The sequence below is a fragment of the Gymnogyps californianus genome, chromosome 1, assembly GCF_018139145.2.
Source record: "Gymnogyps californianus isolate 813 chromosome 1, ASM1813914v2, whole genome shotgun sequence".
Taxonomy (NCBI): Eukaryota; Metazoa; Chordata; class Aves; order Accipitriformes; family Cathartidae; genus Gymnogyps; species Gymnogyps californianus.
In genome coordinates, this window is record NC_059471.1 from 148,214,284 (window position 1) to 148,233,101 (window position 18,818).

Sequence of the window (18,818 nt, forward strand, 5' to 3'; positions counted from 1 at the left end):
TGGATTAAGTCTTTCTAATTAGGAAACCTGTAAGTAGCAGAATTTTTATTTTATTTTATTTTTATTGTGGGAAGTGAAGGTGTTTTCAGGTTTTTAGGACATATGCAGAAGCAAGCTATAACTTGAATACCAGACCCTTGTTCAAGCAGGTATCTCCACTCATTTTCCTGGGCTGCATCTCATGCAGAAGGGAAACATGATTATGAATGGGAACCCATGTTTCTGGCCAAACTACCATTTTATAGGAGCCCAGTTTTTCTATGATGTTTTTCCTCAACTGTGGAGTCTGTGTAGTGTCTAAAACACAAAACAAACAGCCCTGGCTAAGGATTGAGTCTGATCTATCAAGAGTATTTGAGGGAATATTTCTGTGCTCAGCCTCTCACCTTCACATATAATAAGCAACAGCGTTATGTATGGGAAGTACAAACATGAGGGAATTTTTAAGCATGCATTGGGTTCTGTGTTTAGATATTTCACAAACATGTTGAATTTTTACTGTGGCTGTGTTAAATTTTTGCTAATAAGTGCCTATTTAACTGCCTTTGGCTCTCCAGTATCTTTTTTCAGTTTCTCTGTAGTTACATGCTTAGGTTGCAACTGTGGCCTTTTACTACTTCCTCAGCATCCAGACCAAATCCAGTATCAGGATATTAGTCTGTGCTTCTACTTCTTGATAATATTTGTAGATTAAAAGAGGAGACGAAAGAAAATAGGGAGATTTCCTAGATGCTTCCTAGCCGCCACTGCTGCCTGTCACAGCAGCAGCAAAGTTCAAAACCCCCCCCCACTCCGCTCCCATCTGTCTCAACAGCACTAACAACGTTATCCTCTCACAAGAAATGGCTGAAAGCAACAGCTTTTGCCTGCCTGAATGAAACTACTGTTTTCACACAAGCCCTTTAAAAATTTAGAAGGGGGAGGGAGGTGGAGTGACTGTGTGGTTAATGAACTGAGGGAGGGAAGGGCCATTTTGGTGCTTAAGATTATGATGTTGAATATTTGACAAGGGGCGACTTTGTCTTCCTTAGGTGCAGGAAAAAACCCTGTAAAATGAAGCAAAGCACAAGTAAGGCTTCTCAACCTGTTCTTGATCCTTGTGTGAGGATGGAAGGAAAGGGCTCTGAAGACCCAAGTATGTCAGGGCTCACTGCACGGGGCACGCTAGGAGAGACAATGCTTTCACACATGGCTCTAAAAACTTCTTAGCTCTTCTAAAACACGTCCTTAGGTTTACTTTTTTGTTCCTTCCATAGCAGCGTGCACAGCATGAGGCAACAAGGAGAAAACCTGCCCTAGTTTCAATTAATGGTCACTCACTGTGCAGAGCTGCTTTTACATACATCTGGGGCAGTAGCTGCTATAAGAGCAGCAGATCAATGTAGAGCATCTGTGGTGTGAGCAGAGCTATAGGCATGAAACCCATAATTCAAAAAACCTATTACAAAACCTGAAGCTTCAGACAGCTTTACAGCTGCGATGACTTGAGAGTTTTATTTTGACAGATGCTGGAAACCGTATCAACACGCAGCATGAGTCCAAAACATTGTTCTTTTGGACTTGCTTTCAAGGAGCGTGACAAGGTAAAACCAAAAGTATGACATGTCGATTCAGGCTAAAAGGCTCTGTATGAGTCTTCCGAACCACAGTGTCTCCCAGACTCTTTCATTGCTTTACTTACTTATGTCTTGAACTCTGGGAGAGGTGGTTTCCACTGCCATCCCAACACACCCAGTTATGCCGTTTTTGCGTACTATATGGGGTAGGAAAAGGTATTCTTCTGAAGAAGTTTTCATTGTAATTGATTTTGTGATTAAGTAGCTATTAAAGGAAAAATACACACCTGTTACTATGCAAATGAAATAATTTTTTGACATGCATTCAAAAACTGTCTAGTAAATTCAGGCAATATCTTTTGCAACAATGCGATTTTGGCATCGTTGTAGCAATCTTGTACCCTGTCATGTTCAGCCAAGCTTCTGTTACAGTCAGCTCACACTGTGCTATTTTGCATGCACATGAATGTTTTTAAAGTAACCTGCTTACTCTGGTCTATGATAAGGAATAAATGTAGACTCGATGGGCAATGGCCAGCAGGAGGGAGGAGGCAGATGAGAAAGCAAGAGCATTTGTGGGTTGTTTTCCCCCCCCCCCCCGCTAGTTCTCTAGAGGGATGTGAACATATTTTCTGAGTAAACATATAATGAAACTCTAAAATATATTTTTAAAAAAGCGTGAAGGCAAGGTCTGAATGGTCAAGTGCTCATTTATAATTCTGTCTTCTGTTCAAATTAGGCCAGACAAATCTTTGCTGCTCCTACTGAAATGGCAAGCCCTCCAGTTGAGGCACACTGGTGAAATAAGAGAGAAACGTGTACCATTGAAGCCTTTCTTGTTAGCAGTCTGCTCCCTGAAGACAAGGCTCTCTGCCCTTTTGCATCCATCTCTATGCATCCTAAGAGAAACAGCATCTCTGCTTTAGGGCTGGGCTTAGTGGAAACTGTGGAAATAGTATTAGATGCATGGAAAGAGAAGGGGAGGGGCAATTTGTATCATATCCATTTAATAATCAGAGGTAGAGTCCTGTTTCTTCAGCACCCTTCACAAGGACCTGTTTTATTTGGGGGATTATGTTAAGTCTATGCAGTTTTGCATAATATAGATGGGATAGTTTGAAGGAAGTTTTCCATTATAACCAATACGATGACAAAGTAGGTATTAAAGGAATATACACCTATTTACCTGCTAGTGGAATAACTCTTTGGAAGAAAAAATTCAAATATCATCTGAAGGAGGTTATCAGGCTCCTGGAAGTAGCTGAGCTACCACACTACACCCTGGTACCCTGACAGGCGATAGCAGGCCCCGGGGCGAATAAAAAGCATATGCAGGTGCGTTTGCTGTTTCGCTGATAGTGACTTCTTCACAGGTAAGCAATCCAGTGTGTTTACTTTCAGTTCAAGTTTGTTTTGTTTACATTGAGTACCATTGCTGCTAACTTCCAATGAGGTGACACAAAGCAACAGGTTACAAAAATGCTATCAACATCCATTCTGACAGCATCCATGTCACAATACACAATGATGTACCGGAATTATACAAAGACAAAAAAAAAATATATATAGCTAATTGTTCTGACTAGAACTGAAACTGACAGCGAAAAAGAAAAGAGCCCCCCCCGCCCTGACCCCAAAGCCCCTGCAGGAATCCATACCAATGCTTTGGCACCCTCATAGCAATAAAGTGATAACCAGCCCTTCACATGCCAAAACCTTGTTTTTGTAACATCGTGAATTCCTGGCTCGGAGAAATAGTTACATCCATTAAAGCACTTTTTTTTTTTTTCCTTTCCACCCCTGCCAACCTGAATCAGCTTCACGTTTTTACACAGGGTTAATACTTACTAAAAATAATAAACAAATGAGGGGTATAGGCACCGTAGACTGCTCGGACAGTTAAATGCTATAGTAATGGAGTCTAAGATATCCCAGCTTGAAACTCAGCTGCCTTTCAATTAGATTCATCTAAAACAAGAGCCTGATCAGTGGTGTTACTGAAAAGGTTGGCGAAAAGAGCAATCCCTCTGCTTAATTAGTAGTAGCACAGTCAAGAAATGAAACCACCCCATCGCTCAGTGTCGGCTGCCTGCTTCAGCTTCAGGCTTCATGGTTTGGATTTCTGCTTGTCAGTCCGTTCCTCGGGTCTTGTGCTCCCCCCAGACCCAAAGTACATCAGTGCTGTAGGAAACAGTCAAATCCATGTACCCAGCAAACCCCCCCCCCCGCACTCCCACCCCCTTTTCTCTTCACAATCTCCAGATTTCTTCATGTATGTTCATGCCTCGCTATTCACTAATGAGGTATTATTAGATACTAACAATGCCTGCTCTCCTATGGACGTTAGCACAGACCAGTGACACATGAAGAAAGCTCTTCAGTCAACCATTAAAAAAATATTGCACTTACTTTAACCTTAAGCCCAACCTGCACAGAAAAAAAAATAATTAAAAAAATTAACCAAAAGTCCCAAACAAAAACCCAACACTCTGGAGCAATCTATTTTATGCACATATAGTGTCTTTGCCTTCACGTTGTTAGTTGAATTTGGTCCAGTATTTTAAAAAAATGTCCAGAAATCAAACAGTTCAAAAGACACCGCAGGCTTCTTAAGGCTTTGTCTCCCCAGTGCTTCAGAAAGTTAAAAGTTTCTTTCTTTCATTGTCCACGTACTGCAAAGCAGTGGTCTCTCGTGGCAGAACAACTGGCCATTCAAACCATCAAAAGAAAAAAAGTCAGAAGCAAGGGAAGATGGGTGTGCTTCATGGTCTCACCTGAAACCGAACAACACAGAACGATTTAGAAATAAAAAAGGAAATAAATACAGTTCTTGGCATTTATTTTTGCCAGCCATCAATACAGGCTGGGACTGCAGCTCACCAGTACAAGCAGCTGGGCTCTGGGACTCAGATTAGACAGTAAACTATCTGAACATTAGGAAGAGTGAGGCAAATGGGGGTTCATTTTACAGGCAGGGGAATGACATACACAGAGGCTAATAAAGGCATGTGTGCAACGCCACAGACACACAGCGGAGACAGCTGGTGTTGGTGCCCACAGCCCAGCTCTCCACCCGCTATTTGAGAAGCCAGTTTGTGTTGAAACTCTGTAGCTTCCTGCTTCACCCAAAAGCAAATATTAAGGTTATGGCTGGGTTATTACTGCCACCTAATGAACTAAAGCTCATTAGCTTAAACAGCAGTGACGTACATTCTCACAGCTTGTCCCCCCCAGCAAACCTCTTGGTAGGTCAGAGCCATGTGTTTTCCTCTGCAGCTGGGGACTGGGCTGGGCTGGTTGCATGCAACAGGTCAGGCACTGGGGCTCAGCAGAAAGGCAAGATGGTTGCTTCGCTTATGCTAATGGTGGTACCAGTTTGAGATCCCTCCTGTTCCCTGGTTCTAGATTTATGAAAAAAATTCCTGTGTTTCACGGCAGAGCTTTTTGGTTACCATCTTGCCCTCCAGCAGGCTCTGTTGCCACAACAGCACGGCTGGCAGAGCATCCCCAAAACTCTGCTGGCCTTGGTAACCTGGCAGTTGATAAGTGACTTGAGAATGACTGAAGATATTAAAGTCCTCCCCTCCTTTAAGCTTTGTAAGGAGTGTTAGGACAAGTGACAGGGAATGGTCAGATGGCTCACTCAGGATTTCTGCATTCTCTTTTTCCTCGAACGATGAGTGAGCCAATATACTCTTACAGTGCCGTGCAAAGTATAGTGGATTATTTACTGCGAGAGGCTAGAGGGATTTTCCTCGCACCCTCCATGTGAACATCAGCTCAGAAGGGGATGAGGCCCGGAAAGCTCCAAACCATCAGCAAAGCTCCTAGAGCAAACACCCGTGACGCTGGTTGCTGCCAAGCAGCTGGGACGCAAGGCTGTGGGCTTGGTGCAGGGCTGGGCTTGCCTGACTTACCACCTGTGACTCTGAACTAGGACTTGCTGACGTTCTCATATATGACATCGCTGATGCAGAACTGCTGCTTCTTCTTTTGCCACATCAGTTGCACACACTGGTGAATAAAAATGTATTGTTCCTGGAAGAAAAGACCAAATGAGTGGGCATTTTTGCACCGTGGAAAGCATGACAAAAACCCAAACAGTGCAACAGTTTGATAGTTCACAGTAACAGCCTGCACAGCTTCTCCGTCTCTCCCTCCTTAGCCCCTCGCAATGTACAGTGAGTTGTCAGCTCCCAAAATAATAGCTGACAATTGTTACAGGTAGCAGCTGAGGAAGCACAAAATCCGCTTGAGCTGCCCTGGCATCATAATCACTTATTAACAACCTGAATGATGATGGGAGATGAGAATAGAATAGAATAGAATACAACACAACACAACACAATACAATAGTTCAGTTGGATCTAAGCTAAAGTGGGTCTACTATTGCCTAAAAATGAATTAATTCCCAGAAAGGTACCTGGATGCTTTATGTGCAACAAATTGCATCCATGACACATATGCACCTGACATATTTTAATGAACTTCCTGTTCCTTAGTGCTTGACTTCTTCACCAATAAAAAGCTGAAACTTGATTTTGTTCACAGAGCAGTTAATCATTTGGGGAGTTATCAACCTCTGTGCAAATGACCCTGTAAGTAAGTCGGGTCAATCACATGCACCGTTATATTTGTGGACAGGTTTTTGTGCAGCAAGACTGTGGTTATTTTTGGTTTTGGTTATGGACTGGCTTTTCTAAGCATTATCATCATACAGATTAAACACTGTAATTCAATTTGGAATAACCTTAATTGATGACTTTTAGATTTCAAAGAGAGAGAAGGCAAACCCTGATGAATCCTTACACTAAGCTTTATGTGCACTAGGCACAGGGAGTATGTGGATCTCAAGCAAAAACAGCTGTCCCTAAACCCGAGTCTGGATTTCAGCCTCTGTCCCCAGCGGTCTGCTGATGCCAGCAGATATCAATATGAGTTTGAAGCATGTTTCAGACCACAGAAATGCCTGGATTTCCTCACACCCACTAATTCGGAGTGACTGGTTTCCATTCAGGGTATTCTCCAATCTAACCCCCTTTCTGGGCCTGTGCCATTTGGTTTTTTTTTAAACTGCTCAGCGAGACACTGCCAAGTTCCCAGTGTGCGAGGCAGCGTGAACCCAGGTGAGCCGTGTGTGGTTTCAGGTTTTGTAAGGCAAGCCTTTTCGGTGGCCTCTGCGCCTGAGTGCCAGTGCCACCTAGTGACCTCTGCGGCCGGGCTTGGCCACTGCCTGGAGCAGCAGGAGCTCAGTGACCGCCAAAGCCCAGCCCTTGACATCAGCCCCAGGCAGGCAATGAGTTTGTATGTCAAAGGAAAAAAAAAATAATCAAATAAAAATCACATCACCTTTGAGGGGTAACATAGTTGCAGCTGAAATAAACCATTAGGATTTGTTTCTCTGGTTACATAAGGATCTGCCTTTGGATTAATATAGTGAATTGTGAGGAAAAGTGGTAGTTTGATAGGAATGATCTAGAATGATCTGAGAATAATGACCTTTTTTCATTTCTAGATGCTATTTGTTGTCCCTGCAGGTTTTCCTCCTCCTCTCCTCTCCCTGCTAAGTCTTCTTTGCTTTGCTCTGGGTTACACAATCCCTGGCGACAAATTATCTGCCAGACCTAGCCTGCAAACGGTGATGGTGGCACTTCCAACTGTATGGAGGTTGCCAGCTTATGCTGTGTCTCACCAGTGAAAAGTACAACAGGCATGAAGCCTTTCCTTCACTAGTAGAGGACCTTGGAAGGTTTCAGATGCATAAAAGCTTCTGCTTTGGAAAAAGAGTTTGTGAATTTTTTTTTCCATTGTATATTCTGACAACATGACTATTCTCCTGACATTTGCCTTAAAAACAGAAAAAGAAGTATCCAGTAGGTATCTGGGCAGGGAGAGGGGCAAGGAGGGTGTCTGGCAGACTCACAATCCTTTTGTCTGTTTTCCTTGTTATTTGTATTACCATTGTGTAACTGAGTTCCTACGCTTAGCCAGATGATACCCTCTTGAACAAGCATGACTGGCTGTCCGATAGTGATATCATTTCATGAGCCATTAATCCCCTCAGCAAGCCCAATTCTTTTCAAAATGGTTTGAAAAATTTCATATGTTAATCTCTTCTAATGCATTTTTTGCATATTAATTTCACAGAAGGTGAGAATAACTCATCCCCTCTGGAAGATATCAGTGAGATTGTAGATATATTATCAGACCCACCTATGCAGCAGATTGATAACGTGACAATATTACAATGAAGATGAAAACTTAATTGTATCTATTCATAGCTATTTTGTCAAGTGTTCAGGGGGAACAACAGATGTTGGATAAGAACGTGCTACAGAGAGGTATGAAATAGATCCGACGATACATTCACAATGTTGAAGTGAACTGATCTTACCTCTGTCTGCACCATGGACATTCTGTAGGACCGCATGTCAGACACTAGGCCCAATATATCTACGAACTCGTGATCACGGATATGCTGTAAGAGCCGATCCAGGGCTATGAAGGTTCCTGTTCGTCCCACTCCAGCACTGCAACACACACAGACATGCATCTCATGTCAGGCTTTTCTGATGGGGACACAGGAAAATCAGTGGCACTGCAAAAAGCAGGTGTCATGCAGCTGCGATAATCAGATGTAGCTAATCTGAGGTCAGACAGGCTGGTTAATCTGTAGGATTTAAAGCCGTGCAACCCTTCATCCATTGTTTAGGCAGAATGTATGGAGTGAATGGCTCTGCAATTCTTTCACCTTCCTCTTCATGCACTCCCATGCAAAATGTGTATGCACACCCTCATCCGCCCTGAGCCGTCTGCTCTTCCTACTTTCACTGCGCCCCTCAAAGATTTCATGAGACATCTCTAACTACAGGGGCTGTTGCCATAACTGCAGAGACCCGCTCGGCAATGATTGCTGCACAGAGACAGCTGGGGTTGAACCAGCACTATTCAGTTCCACAGCTCTCCACACTGCAAAGCTCTCAGCTTTGCAAAGGCACTGCACTACTGCAGTTCATCCTCAAAGGACAAGCCACCCAAAAGAGTCTACGCTCCAGGACTTCTGCCTTGGGAGCATGAGACAGAAATAGTCAGCAACCACTCGCCTGACAAATCTTCATCCCCCCCAAAGGGAAGCTTAGTGACCAGAAAAAAGATATGCTGTTTTAGAGATTCTTACGTGCATATGATTCTTTGCATTGTGATTTCACATGTAACGTTTAAGTCTGATTTCATTATGAGTGTGGCTTTAGAGGTTTAATAAAGTTGCACATAGCACCCCAACACCATGCCTACTACTAAGGATAGAAGTGTGTGTCTTAGCAAAAGTTCTTTCTGCTGTCTTGTCATATTTTTCAGAAAAGCCTTGAAAATATTTGCAATAAAGTTTAACAGTTTATCTCAACACAGTTCAACATAACTGTCACGAAACAGGTTGGGGTTTTTTTGCTTGTGTTTAACAAAAGTGTCAATATCTCAAATGAGATGAATACAATGAAATTTCTGATCTATTTATTTGACAGATTCATTAATGATAAATTCATTCTGTGCCTTCTTTAACGTTTGAGAACAATTGCTGTAGGAGTTGATCAATACATTCTTTCTCCCCCCCTTCCACTAATTTCATAGCATTGCTACTTTTAATCTATGTGGTCTAAGACATACAATGTGCTCTAAAAATGCTATCATCTGAAAATATCTCTCTCTGCTGCTAGAAGCATCCTAATTAAAAAGAAAATACTACCATTGTTACCCAGCGCTCTGATACTTGCTTCTATTCCTTCCCAGAACAATTAAGTAGTATATAAGGGGTTTGATTTCACAACACTACATATAAATCTCTTCCCTGGCTTACTAGCACCTTTCTTAATATTAGGACTCCCAGAACAATATCCTCTATGAATTTCTCCATTAAATTACAGGGGAGGGCTGCATGATTTGCTGCATTTACAAATGCTGTTGTTGTTTGGTATTCCAGTAGAACATTAAGTGCTATATCTGGAAACTAGAAATGATAATGCTCTAAAAGACTGTTTTCTGGGAAGGAGCTCTCGAAAGCGTGCAAAGTGGTGGCAAGAGACAGTCAGTGCTGACTATCACATCAGCACCAGGAAAGACAGCGCTGGAGGGTGCTGAGACATTGTGCAGCAATGTAACTGCTGCCTCTGGGGTGGGTGATGTAGGGTTGGCCGAGATTAATTTCATCAAGCCTTGACTTCCATTAGGAGTAAGTCACCGTAACATACATGTATTCATCCATTGCAAACCATCTATTTACATATTTCTGAGAAATCTGTTGTGAGTAGCTCTCGCACGAGGAGCCACAAAGAGGTTTGAAGTCAATTGGGAGAATTGCATCAGGAACCAGCCTGGTATGATATCATCACTAACGTGGCAGCTGCCCCCAGAGAAGCCAAGTAAATGAGCATCTTCATAAAAGGCCAGATGATGCACAAGAGAGAAATCTGACAGTATATAAAACAACCTTCCTCCCAAAAAAAAAAAAGAAAAAAAACCATATAACTGTTAGCATGGGATACTGGTATTACTGCTAGCACAGGATAGCGCTCTTCATGTCACCTCCTGAATGTACCGAAAGCTGAATGACCAACGGAGGAGGATCTGTATAGAGACACACATCTGCAGGGGAGCAGCACGCTGCGGCAGGCTGCTGGCTGGACCTCACCATCCACATCAGAAAGATGTGGAAATGAGAGGGCAGGGGCAAGCTCTGAGCTGGTGTAAATCAGGATCGCCTGCAGCACCTCCTGAAGCCATTTGTTGATAACATCCAAAGAGATGACTCTCCTCTAGAAAGAAATGCCTTGGTGTCTATGGCTCCAGGCTGCAATCCCAGCCCCACTGTAGTCAAAGCAGGGGACTAATCCTTTACCCTTAACACCAGAGAGAACCATGTCCAGCTAACAGGTGAGCAGAACTCCAAAATCTCTCCTTCCAACTGTTTCCCAAGCTCTTTAATAAGTTACATCCTTTAGTTCTCCATTTCCTTGAAGCATTTACCTGCAGTGTATGATCATGGGGCCTTTACTCTTTGCTGATTTCTGCCTGACCATCTGTACAAACTGGAGGATGCTTTCGGCAGCGTTGGTCGTGGGGACACCATGATCTGGCCAGGCAGTGTAGTTAAAATGCATCACGTCTTGCACCTCATCAGCCTAATGGGAGAAGCAGAACAGCAGCAAGTTCACAGGAGTTTTAACAGTGCAGTCATGCTTAGTCAGACTGAGGGTTTTTTGTCATTTTGTGGTGGTCTTTTTTTCCCAAATACAGCCTAAGAAAGTAAAGTCAGCCAAAAAAATGGCAAAGAATTTACATGCTATTTGATTAAAAAGAGGAGCGGGTATCAGGCCATCATTATCAGAAGGGCATGAACCCTTGTTTCTGGGTTTGGGATTTGTTTTTTGCTTTTTTTTCGTTGTGGTCGTTTGATTTGATTTTGCTTTTAAATCAAGAATTGCTGCATTTTTCAAGTTTAGGCTTTCTTCCTCTTTCAATTCCATTCCCTCTCCTTTTCTCATTTTGCCACAGATAAAGAACAATGCTGTTGGCAAACAATCAAGACTGGACTCTTGAGAGTTTTTCATTTCAAGTTTCAAAGAAAAAAAAATACCAAAAGGGAAGGAAAAAATCATTACAGGGGCAAAGAAAATATTTAGAAAAATGCCCATTACTATAAAAAAGGTTTATAATGCAAAAAACTCTGGTGGCTTTAGGTGAAATAAGATCCTCAATTCATTTTCTCTTTGACACTTAAAGGAACCCGAAACATGGGGAGGGGTGGGGGGTGTCATCACCAAAACCCATGGCAAGCAATGCCTTTAGTTTTGCCATTCTGGGTCAGGCTAAATAACCCTACTGCATTAACCTCTCTCCAGTCACAGGCGACAGCAGATCCATAGGCAGAGGATATTAAAAAATGAGATCAGTACACGAGACTCTGAAGTAGCTGCCCTGGGTTTGGTAAAGGACAGTTTACCTGAACTGCAAACTGCAGTCTCATCATTATTTTCAAAGGATGCCAACAGCCCAACACATCGTGTTTTACGCATTTGCGCTACTAGCCTGCACCCTGTGCGCACTTTGTAACGCAGTGAGGCATGGCTGAGCAGGACTAAGGTCCTGGGCCAATGTCGACATGCCAGCGCATAGCTTTTTTCATGTCCCCTCCATATCTCTAACCTTTCCTTCACGAGCTGGTGCTGGCAATGAGCTGGTGCAGGAAACAAAGCTGGAAAGAAATGCTTGAAAATCTGAACAGCTTTAATTTGGAAACCACATGCTCTCACGTGTGTTCTAATACTTTATAGGAATATATGAATATTGCAGAATTGCCCTTTTGAAAAATTTATTCAATTTCTACATTGGTATTTTCAAGTTTTGAATAGCTTATAGCAAGAAGATATGCCTGAGATAAGGAAAAGAAGTTTACACATTTTTTGTCACTAATTATCGACACCACAGAAACATCCAGAACTCTGGTACTGCTTTTGTTTCAGTCTTACGCTTTGCCTAGAAATTCACAGAGACAACAATTTTAGGGGAAAGTTTTGCAAGTTAGCCATTTGCCTGTGTGGAGTGAAGGTAAGGCCATCAATCTTTCTCTTAGGTGTTTTCCACTGAATGCCAGAAATGGACAGAAGTTTAAGAAAAGGCTGGACCGAAATTATTCCCACTCTTTTAGTAGGGCCATGCAAAATGTTTCACTTACATAGCTAATTCGGAAATTCCTATAAACCCAGTCTGTGTGCTCCTCCTCAGACAGCATTTCCACTGTGATGTCCCCATATGCAACAGGATCTTCCGTAAAAGGCCAGTAATGATCACATTTCACCTGGAAGGGAGATAAATACATACATATTTGTATTTATATAAATATATGTATGCATATATAAGAAGCACAATCGAAAGTATACTGAACCTCAGTTTTAGAAATGTCTACAGCACTATTTACTTGATGTTGCAATAAGAGGTAATATATCCTGCAATGACTTTCAACCTGATCATTCCTATTTGTGTAACTGTGGACATAAGCTATACATTGGTTTTCTGAAGGGTAGCATTAGTACAGTGAAGAATGGAAATACATGGTGTCTTTGTAGATTGTTACTTTTCCTAATAGAATAGGTCTAAAAGGCACAAAACATGGGGAACAAGAATATACATATTAAAAAAATAAATTATATGCCAAATTTTTCTATTATAATGTCAAGGAAAATGTAAAGCATAATACTAGTATTTTATTATTATTTAAACTTAAAATTGCAGAATCACAGAATGGTTGACGTTGGAAAGGACCTCTGGAGGTCATTTTGTCCAACTACCCCTGCTCAAGCAGGGCCATCTAGAGCAGCCTGCTCAGGACCATGTCCAGTCAGCTTTTGAATATCTCCAACAAGGGACACTCCACAACCTCTGGGCAACCTGTGCCAGTGCTCAGTCACCCTCATGGTAAAAAAGTGTTTCCTGATTTCAGATGGAATTTAATGTGTTTTAATTTGTGCCCATTGCCTCTTGTCCTGTCACTGGGCACCACTGAGGGGTCCCTTGTCTCCATTCCCTCCCATCAGGTATTTATACACAGTGACAAGATCCCCTGAGCCTTCTCTTTTCCACGCTGAAGAGTCCCAGTTCTCTCAGCCTCTCCTCATGTGAAAGATGCTCCAGTCCCTTAATCATCCTGAAATGCCTGCCATAAGTGAATGAAGTGCCATTCCAGGTCTGGTTATGATGCTGCCTCACGATCAGAAAACAATGCAAAGAAATTCACTCACCAGAAAATAAATATGTTTTCAGTGTAGTTTCTTTTATACTATGTGCAGGATTTTGTTACATACCCTTCTTTTCTCATTACACTGAGTAAGCATAACAATAATTTGAGACTTTTGCTGGAGAACCATCTTCCAAAAATCATTCCTAGTTTCTGGCAGTGGTCCTTGGGTTGCAATGTATTCCTGGGGTGAATTATAGCCCTAAGAAACAAAGAGACAGGTGCTGTTTACCAACTTGATTGCTGCTTCAGAACACATATTTTTCTCTGGCATACGTATTTTTTAGCTTGCTCGGGTTCAATTTCTACTTTTAAAAGTGATTTTTAATATAAAGAAACTACTTCATGATTTTTTTAATTTATTTTGAGATTACAACTTTTGCCAGTTTTTGATGCTCCCAAAATGTAAGCAATCTAGAATGAAGGACAGAAGATGAAGCTGTTACTATACAAATCCTTTGCCCAGCCAGCAGGAAAAGCAACATTAAAAAAACAAGTAATGAGAATCCTAAATCAAAGTTCCAGCTTCTTCCAGATTTCAAAATTTATGGGTTTGTTTAGTTACAGACATTAAACCAATTGCAGACGCTTAGCCTGCTTATCCCAAGCAGTGCCTGTGGTGATTTTCAGTCACTGATATAAATGGAAGGTAGCAATGAACAAGATTATATGTATGTGTTTATGTCATAAGGACTTAAATTAGTAAAATATTAATTACAATTCTGCTTAAAATAATAGAGAACATGCTGAGTCAACACCCTTAACAGATTATCATTGCTATGTTTCATTGAAGTTCAGATGCTTTATATCTATGTATTCCTTCTCCTATCCCTATCAACATGCTTTTAGTTGGAAAGACTCCTTCCCCTCTCCAAACCAAAAGACCGTTATAAAGACGATAATAAAAGATCCACAGAATGGCCATTTTGGCATCTGCTGTAACCATATTTGCTGAGATTGTAGCATCAAAACCGCATTTGGAAAGTTATTTGATGTTCCTAATAAGAGCAAAAGATACATCCAACACACAGCATGATCCCATGTAAATTGGGCAATTTCTGTGCCACCACAGCACACAGATTGTAAAAATATTCATGATTTGGGAGCACTTTCCATAAATGGCTTCCTCCAGATATCTCTAGAAGTCAGCTCAATCTGAGTTTTTGCACTACACAGAATTTGCTGTTTGTTTGTCTTCATGGGCTATGTCTGACCAAAGTGTCAAATCTCTATTACCACAGAGACACAGATCACCACGAGTATCTGTGTTTGGAGGCAGCTACTCAGTGGAGAACCAATCATCAGGAAAAGCCAAGCATTAAGATGACATGTCTGTCCCAGTTTCTCTGGTCAGCGTTATGCTACAAGTAGAACTAAAGAGATGTAAACTATAAAAAGCAGAACTGAGCAATCCGAAAAGGACCGCTACATAAAATCCTATTATCCATAATCCCATGTCATAGAAGTTTCCTCATTTGTGAATGATGCTTTTGAACGCTGGAACATTTTTCTTTCTTGATTCAGTGCGAGCTCAGGCACTTGCAGCTTGAGTGTTTAGGTTCATGCTCTTGACACATAGAAACTAAGCGCAGGCAACATGCTCAGCAGTACATGTATAGGCGATGCCACAGTGACAAAGAAGTGGTTTCACCGACTCATCTGAGGGCTCCTCCCTTTTCCATAATGCTGACTCAGCTCTCTCCAGCACAGCCAGGGCCAGCTCTGTCTTCTGTTCATGGCAAGGGTGCAGAAATGCTCATCTGCCTATGGTCTCCAAGTGCAAGGTCTTTTTCTAAATGGATGCTGTAGTGTCCTACCTCCTCTCCATGCAGAGCGACCCAGTAAACATTGCTCTCCCTGAACATGGCTTACACTGAGCCACAGCAAGGGCGGATAACAGAGGGGAAAACCCTTGCGGCAGTGGCAGAAAAAAGCCTGAGGGGCTACACAAGCTCAGGCGAGAGTGGAAAGAGGTGATGAGGTTTTAGCCCACCCTCAGTGTCAAACTGTTTGACTACAGCTCTGCGTATACTTTAATTATCCTAAAACCCTGGGTGCTGCTCCCTGCTAAATGGCTGCTCTGTGCCAGGCAGAGGGAGGCACACCGGGAGCACCAGAGACGAGGCAGAAAGCGGAAGCTCCTTCCACGCACCATCTGGGCTGTGTGCATTTTGTCAGTTGTGGAGTGTCTGGCTTAATCCTTTCTCCATGTGCTGTAGAAACCTGGAAAAGTTTCTCATTTAAAAATTTATGCTTTTCCTAGCTGTCTTAAAAAGCCACTGAATCACTTCACATTTCCTCCCCATTTCCTTACCAGTCCCGTCTAGGTTTCACAAAGATTGACAGCTCATCCAGTGCTACCGCAGCAGAATTTGCCAAAAATCTTGCCCTCCCCCCCCCTTTTTTTTAGTGGCTGGTGAAAAGCACAGTTCCCTGTAGGCACAATATTGGAAGCTGAAGAGATGCTGAGAACATGACTGAGGCTCCAGGAGATATTGTGCTATTTGCAGGTGACACGGTCTAACTGCTCTGCAGGACACAGTTCTTTACACTGACCAAGTCTCTGTACTCACAGGAATGTAGTTGGCGTTAATGTAGTCAGATCCCTCTTCTTCATTCATTGAAACTAACCGAACACGACTAAAATCATCTGCAAAAGGAAAAAGAAATAATCTGTCTCTCAAACACGGCACTCATCTCCAACTAGGCAAAATTAAAATTAATCCTATAAAAACTGAAAGAAGTCTATTAAAAAATAGAAAATGCTCATATTTACCAACAGAGAGCAATGTTTGCTTCAGTAAACACTACACGGATGCACCATCATTACTGTTCTGCAAAATACAGCCTCCAACTGCCATCCCTTTGGGCTCTCTTAGGTTTCATTAAAATCGTAAGAGAAGTAAAGTAACACTACTCAGTAGTAGAAATGACCTTGTGTTTCTCACCTCCAAACTCCTGCCTTGATAAACATCCCCAGAAAGCTATGTCTCTTCAAAGCTAACGAAAAACATCTATTGCCTGGTTCTCTCTAAGGGCAGGTTTTAGAACAGGCTTTTATCAGTCAGAAAATCTGTCCTGATTCTCCAATTCTCTTATTAAAACTATTCTTTCCCTCTCAAGGGACTTTCACAGGAGCATGTATGTATTGTACTTACATGGCAGGATATTTGTGTAGCGATTTTTACAGCGATTCATGGGCAGATCAGCAGCAAAGTGGGGTATGTCAAGCCCAATCAGTTTTAGCTCCTGAGGTAACAGAAAGAAAAACGCCAAGGTCAAACTCACAAACACTCAAAAATAAGTCTTTGTGAAGTGATTACTTGTGGCAGGTACCAGACTGAAAACGTTCATAAATCACTTTATAAACTGACAGCAGGATTACACTGACTTTCCTTATCTGATGCCTCTGAGTTCCGCTCCGAACAGCTAGAGAGCAATGATGTGGTCTCTCCTGCTGATGCTGCTAACGTGCTGCTGCCATCCAAGGCTGTGACTGTGGACTGCTCCTCTCTACCCACACTTAATTAGCCAAAATAGTGTTAAACCAGGGGGTTGATAAGTTATTTCTGTGGTGGTCATCCACCCCACTTAAAGGGTTTTCTTCAAGTCCTCAAGTGGCTTTTGATCTTGATACTGGGGAATGCTTGGAAGATCTTTCTAGTCATTACCTTCAGTAGCTACATCTAATATATGATGCATCAGAGGACTTTTCACTGGCAGGAAGGGAACATGTCAGCCACCCAGAATGGTGGTAACACCCTGACAGTCCTCCCCACTCCCTTTCCATGTTTGAATATCTGGGAGCTAACCCTAGGATAGGAGCTTTTTCGTTTTCTATTACTAAACTGACTTTAAATTCTGGGTAACTAAGAGAATGTACCTGAACTGGTCTTAGAGAGACCTCCTTGCTCTTAAAGACATTTTTGATGTTACCCTCTCATTCCAATGCTTCCCCTCAAATTAAGTGCATTAAATAAATAAAACAAAGACTTTAAAATCTTGAATTCAATTCAGGCTGCCAGCACATCCTAAACTTAAAGGAAGTGTGTCGGTCTGACAATTATCTGGAATCGAATGCGATGAGCCACTCAAATCAGCTTACTAAATGCAGTCTTTAACAACACCAAGGTCCACTTTTAAATTCTGCAGAACTGGAAGTGAAGCTGGCCCACCTAGCAACAGCGCACATTAAACAACACAGAGGACAGGAACACACCCCGCAAACCTAACATCTGGAAAAAGCTGATCTAGGCATGGCAGCTAGGAGAGGACAGAGTCCTCACAGATTTACCTCAAATTGCAGAGAAAATTTATAATCTGAATCTTTGGCCATATCCTTGATGTATCCATCAAAATCATCCAACTGGACAGGGCTTTAAAAGAGAAACACACAGAAATTAAGAAAAAAACCCAAACTTTTTTAGTACATTTTTTTCCATTTTCCCCCAGAATACCATCAAGTCATGAATATGTATTTGCAACTGTTAGTGCTAGAAAGCAACAATAAAGAGGAAAAAAAAAAAATCTGTGGTTCAGTGCGACCAAACGGTGGGCATATTGCTCATTACCTGCATCATACCACAACGGCACCAGAAAGAGAGGCTGAGAGAGGGGTGCTGATCCTTCCGGGTGAGCTCAATGCTGCAGCTGCTGGTGCTGCTGATAGTAAGCACCCTGGTTTGGGGGGGTTGTCCTACCTGAGGGAAACCACTGGTCTGAGGCGAGGGAAATGGCCCATGCACCCTTCCTACGATTCCCTGACCCCTGAACTGCTTTTGCAGGTGGGTATGTCCTCAAGGCACAGGTGGCACCACAATAAGCAGTGATCCAGCACCCCTTCACAGACTGACTCTCAGTACCATCCCACCAGCGTGCTTCTGGCACCAGAGCAGCTGCTGCTTCATTTAAGTTGCCTTTTGTGCCATGTAAAATGTTGCTTTCAGATATTTTCGCGTCTGGCAGAGAAACTTTTAAAACTCATCTGAGCTTTGCTCATGCAGAAAAACGGATTTCATATTTAGGTTTTGGTTTTTTTAGGAGGTCCACCAAAAAAAAAATCCCCTAAAACAGCATTTTGGATGCCATTGCTGTGACTGCTTTCTCTGCTGGTTTTGAGAACTATACACATTTTTCATTAGAGGTCAAATTCTCCTCCCAGAGAGAGGGTGGCTAAAAAAAGTGGCATATAACTATACAAAACCATGCAGAGCTTCAGCAGGTATAAATTAGCCTTAATTTAGTGACTCCCATCATTCTACACTTTCACCAGGTGAGGGTCTATCTGTTAGTACAGGCACAGCCTCTGAACATAATGGAGAAATAATTAGGCTAACACTCTGAATAACGAAACACAAGTCAACAGCTTCCCTCACCTAATTATCATGCTCTAATTTACAAGCTACTGAAGCACGTACACAGTAATCTTTTCATTTACTTTGAGGCAATATGCCCAAAGGAACCTGTCTTATCACCAC

At 42.2% G+C, this 18,818-nt stretch overlaps 1 protein-coding gene across 1 annotated transcript in view; it reads right to left on the reverse strand.

The window, feature by feature from the left end:
* Window positions 1–3,807: 3,807 nt before the first annotated feature.
* The window catches only part of PTPRO (protein tyrosine phosphatase receptor type O), a 158,272-nt gene continuing 143,261 nt past the window's right edge, over window positions 3,808–18,818 (reverse strand). The window contains exons 19-27 of the mRNA XM_050905772.1: window positions 17,636–17,717; window positions 16,500–16,590; window positions 15,915–15,991; window positions 13,409–13,543; window positions 12,283–12,405; window positions 10,575–10,729; window positions 7,951–8,086; window positions 5,474–5,594; window positions 3,808–4,330 (exon numbers count right to left, since the gene is read on the reverse strand). Of these exons, the coding sequence (XP_050761729.1) occupies window positions 5,490–5,594; window positions 7,951–8,086; window positions 10,575–10,729; window positions 12,283–12,405; window positions 13,409–13,543; window positions 15,915–15,991; window positions 16,500–16,590; window positions 17,636–17,717 (904 nt within the window). The 3' untranslated portion in view covers window positions 3,808–4,330; window positions 5,474–5,489. The remainder of the gene's footprint in view (window positions 4,331–5,473; window positions 5,595–7,950; window positions 8,087–10,574; window positions 10,730–12,282; window positions 12,406–13,408; window positions 13,544–15,914; window positions 15,992–16,499; window positions 16,591–17,635; window positions 17,718–18,818) is intronic.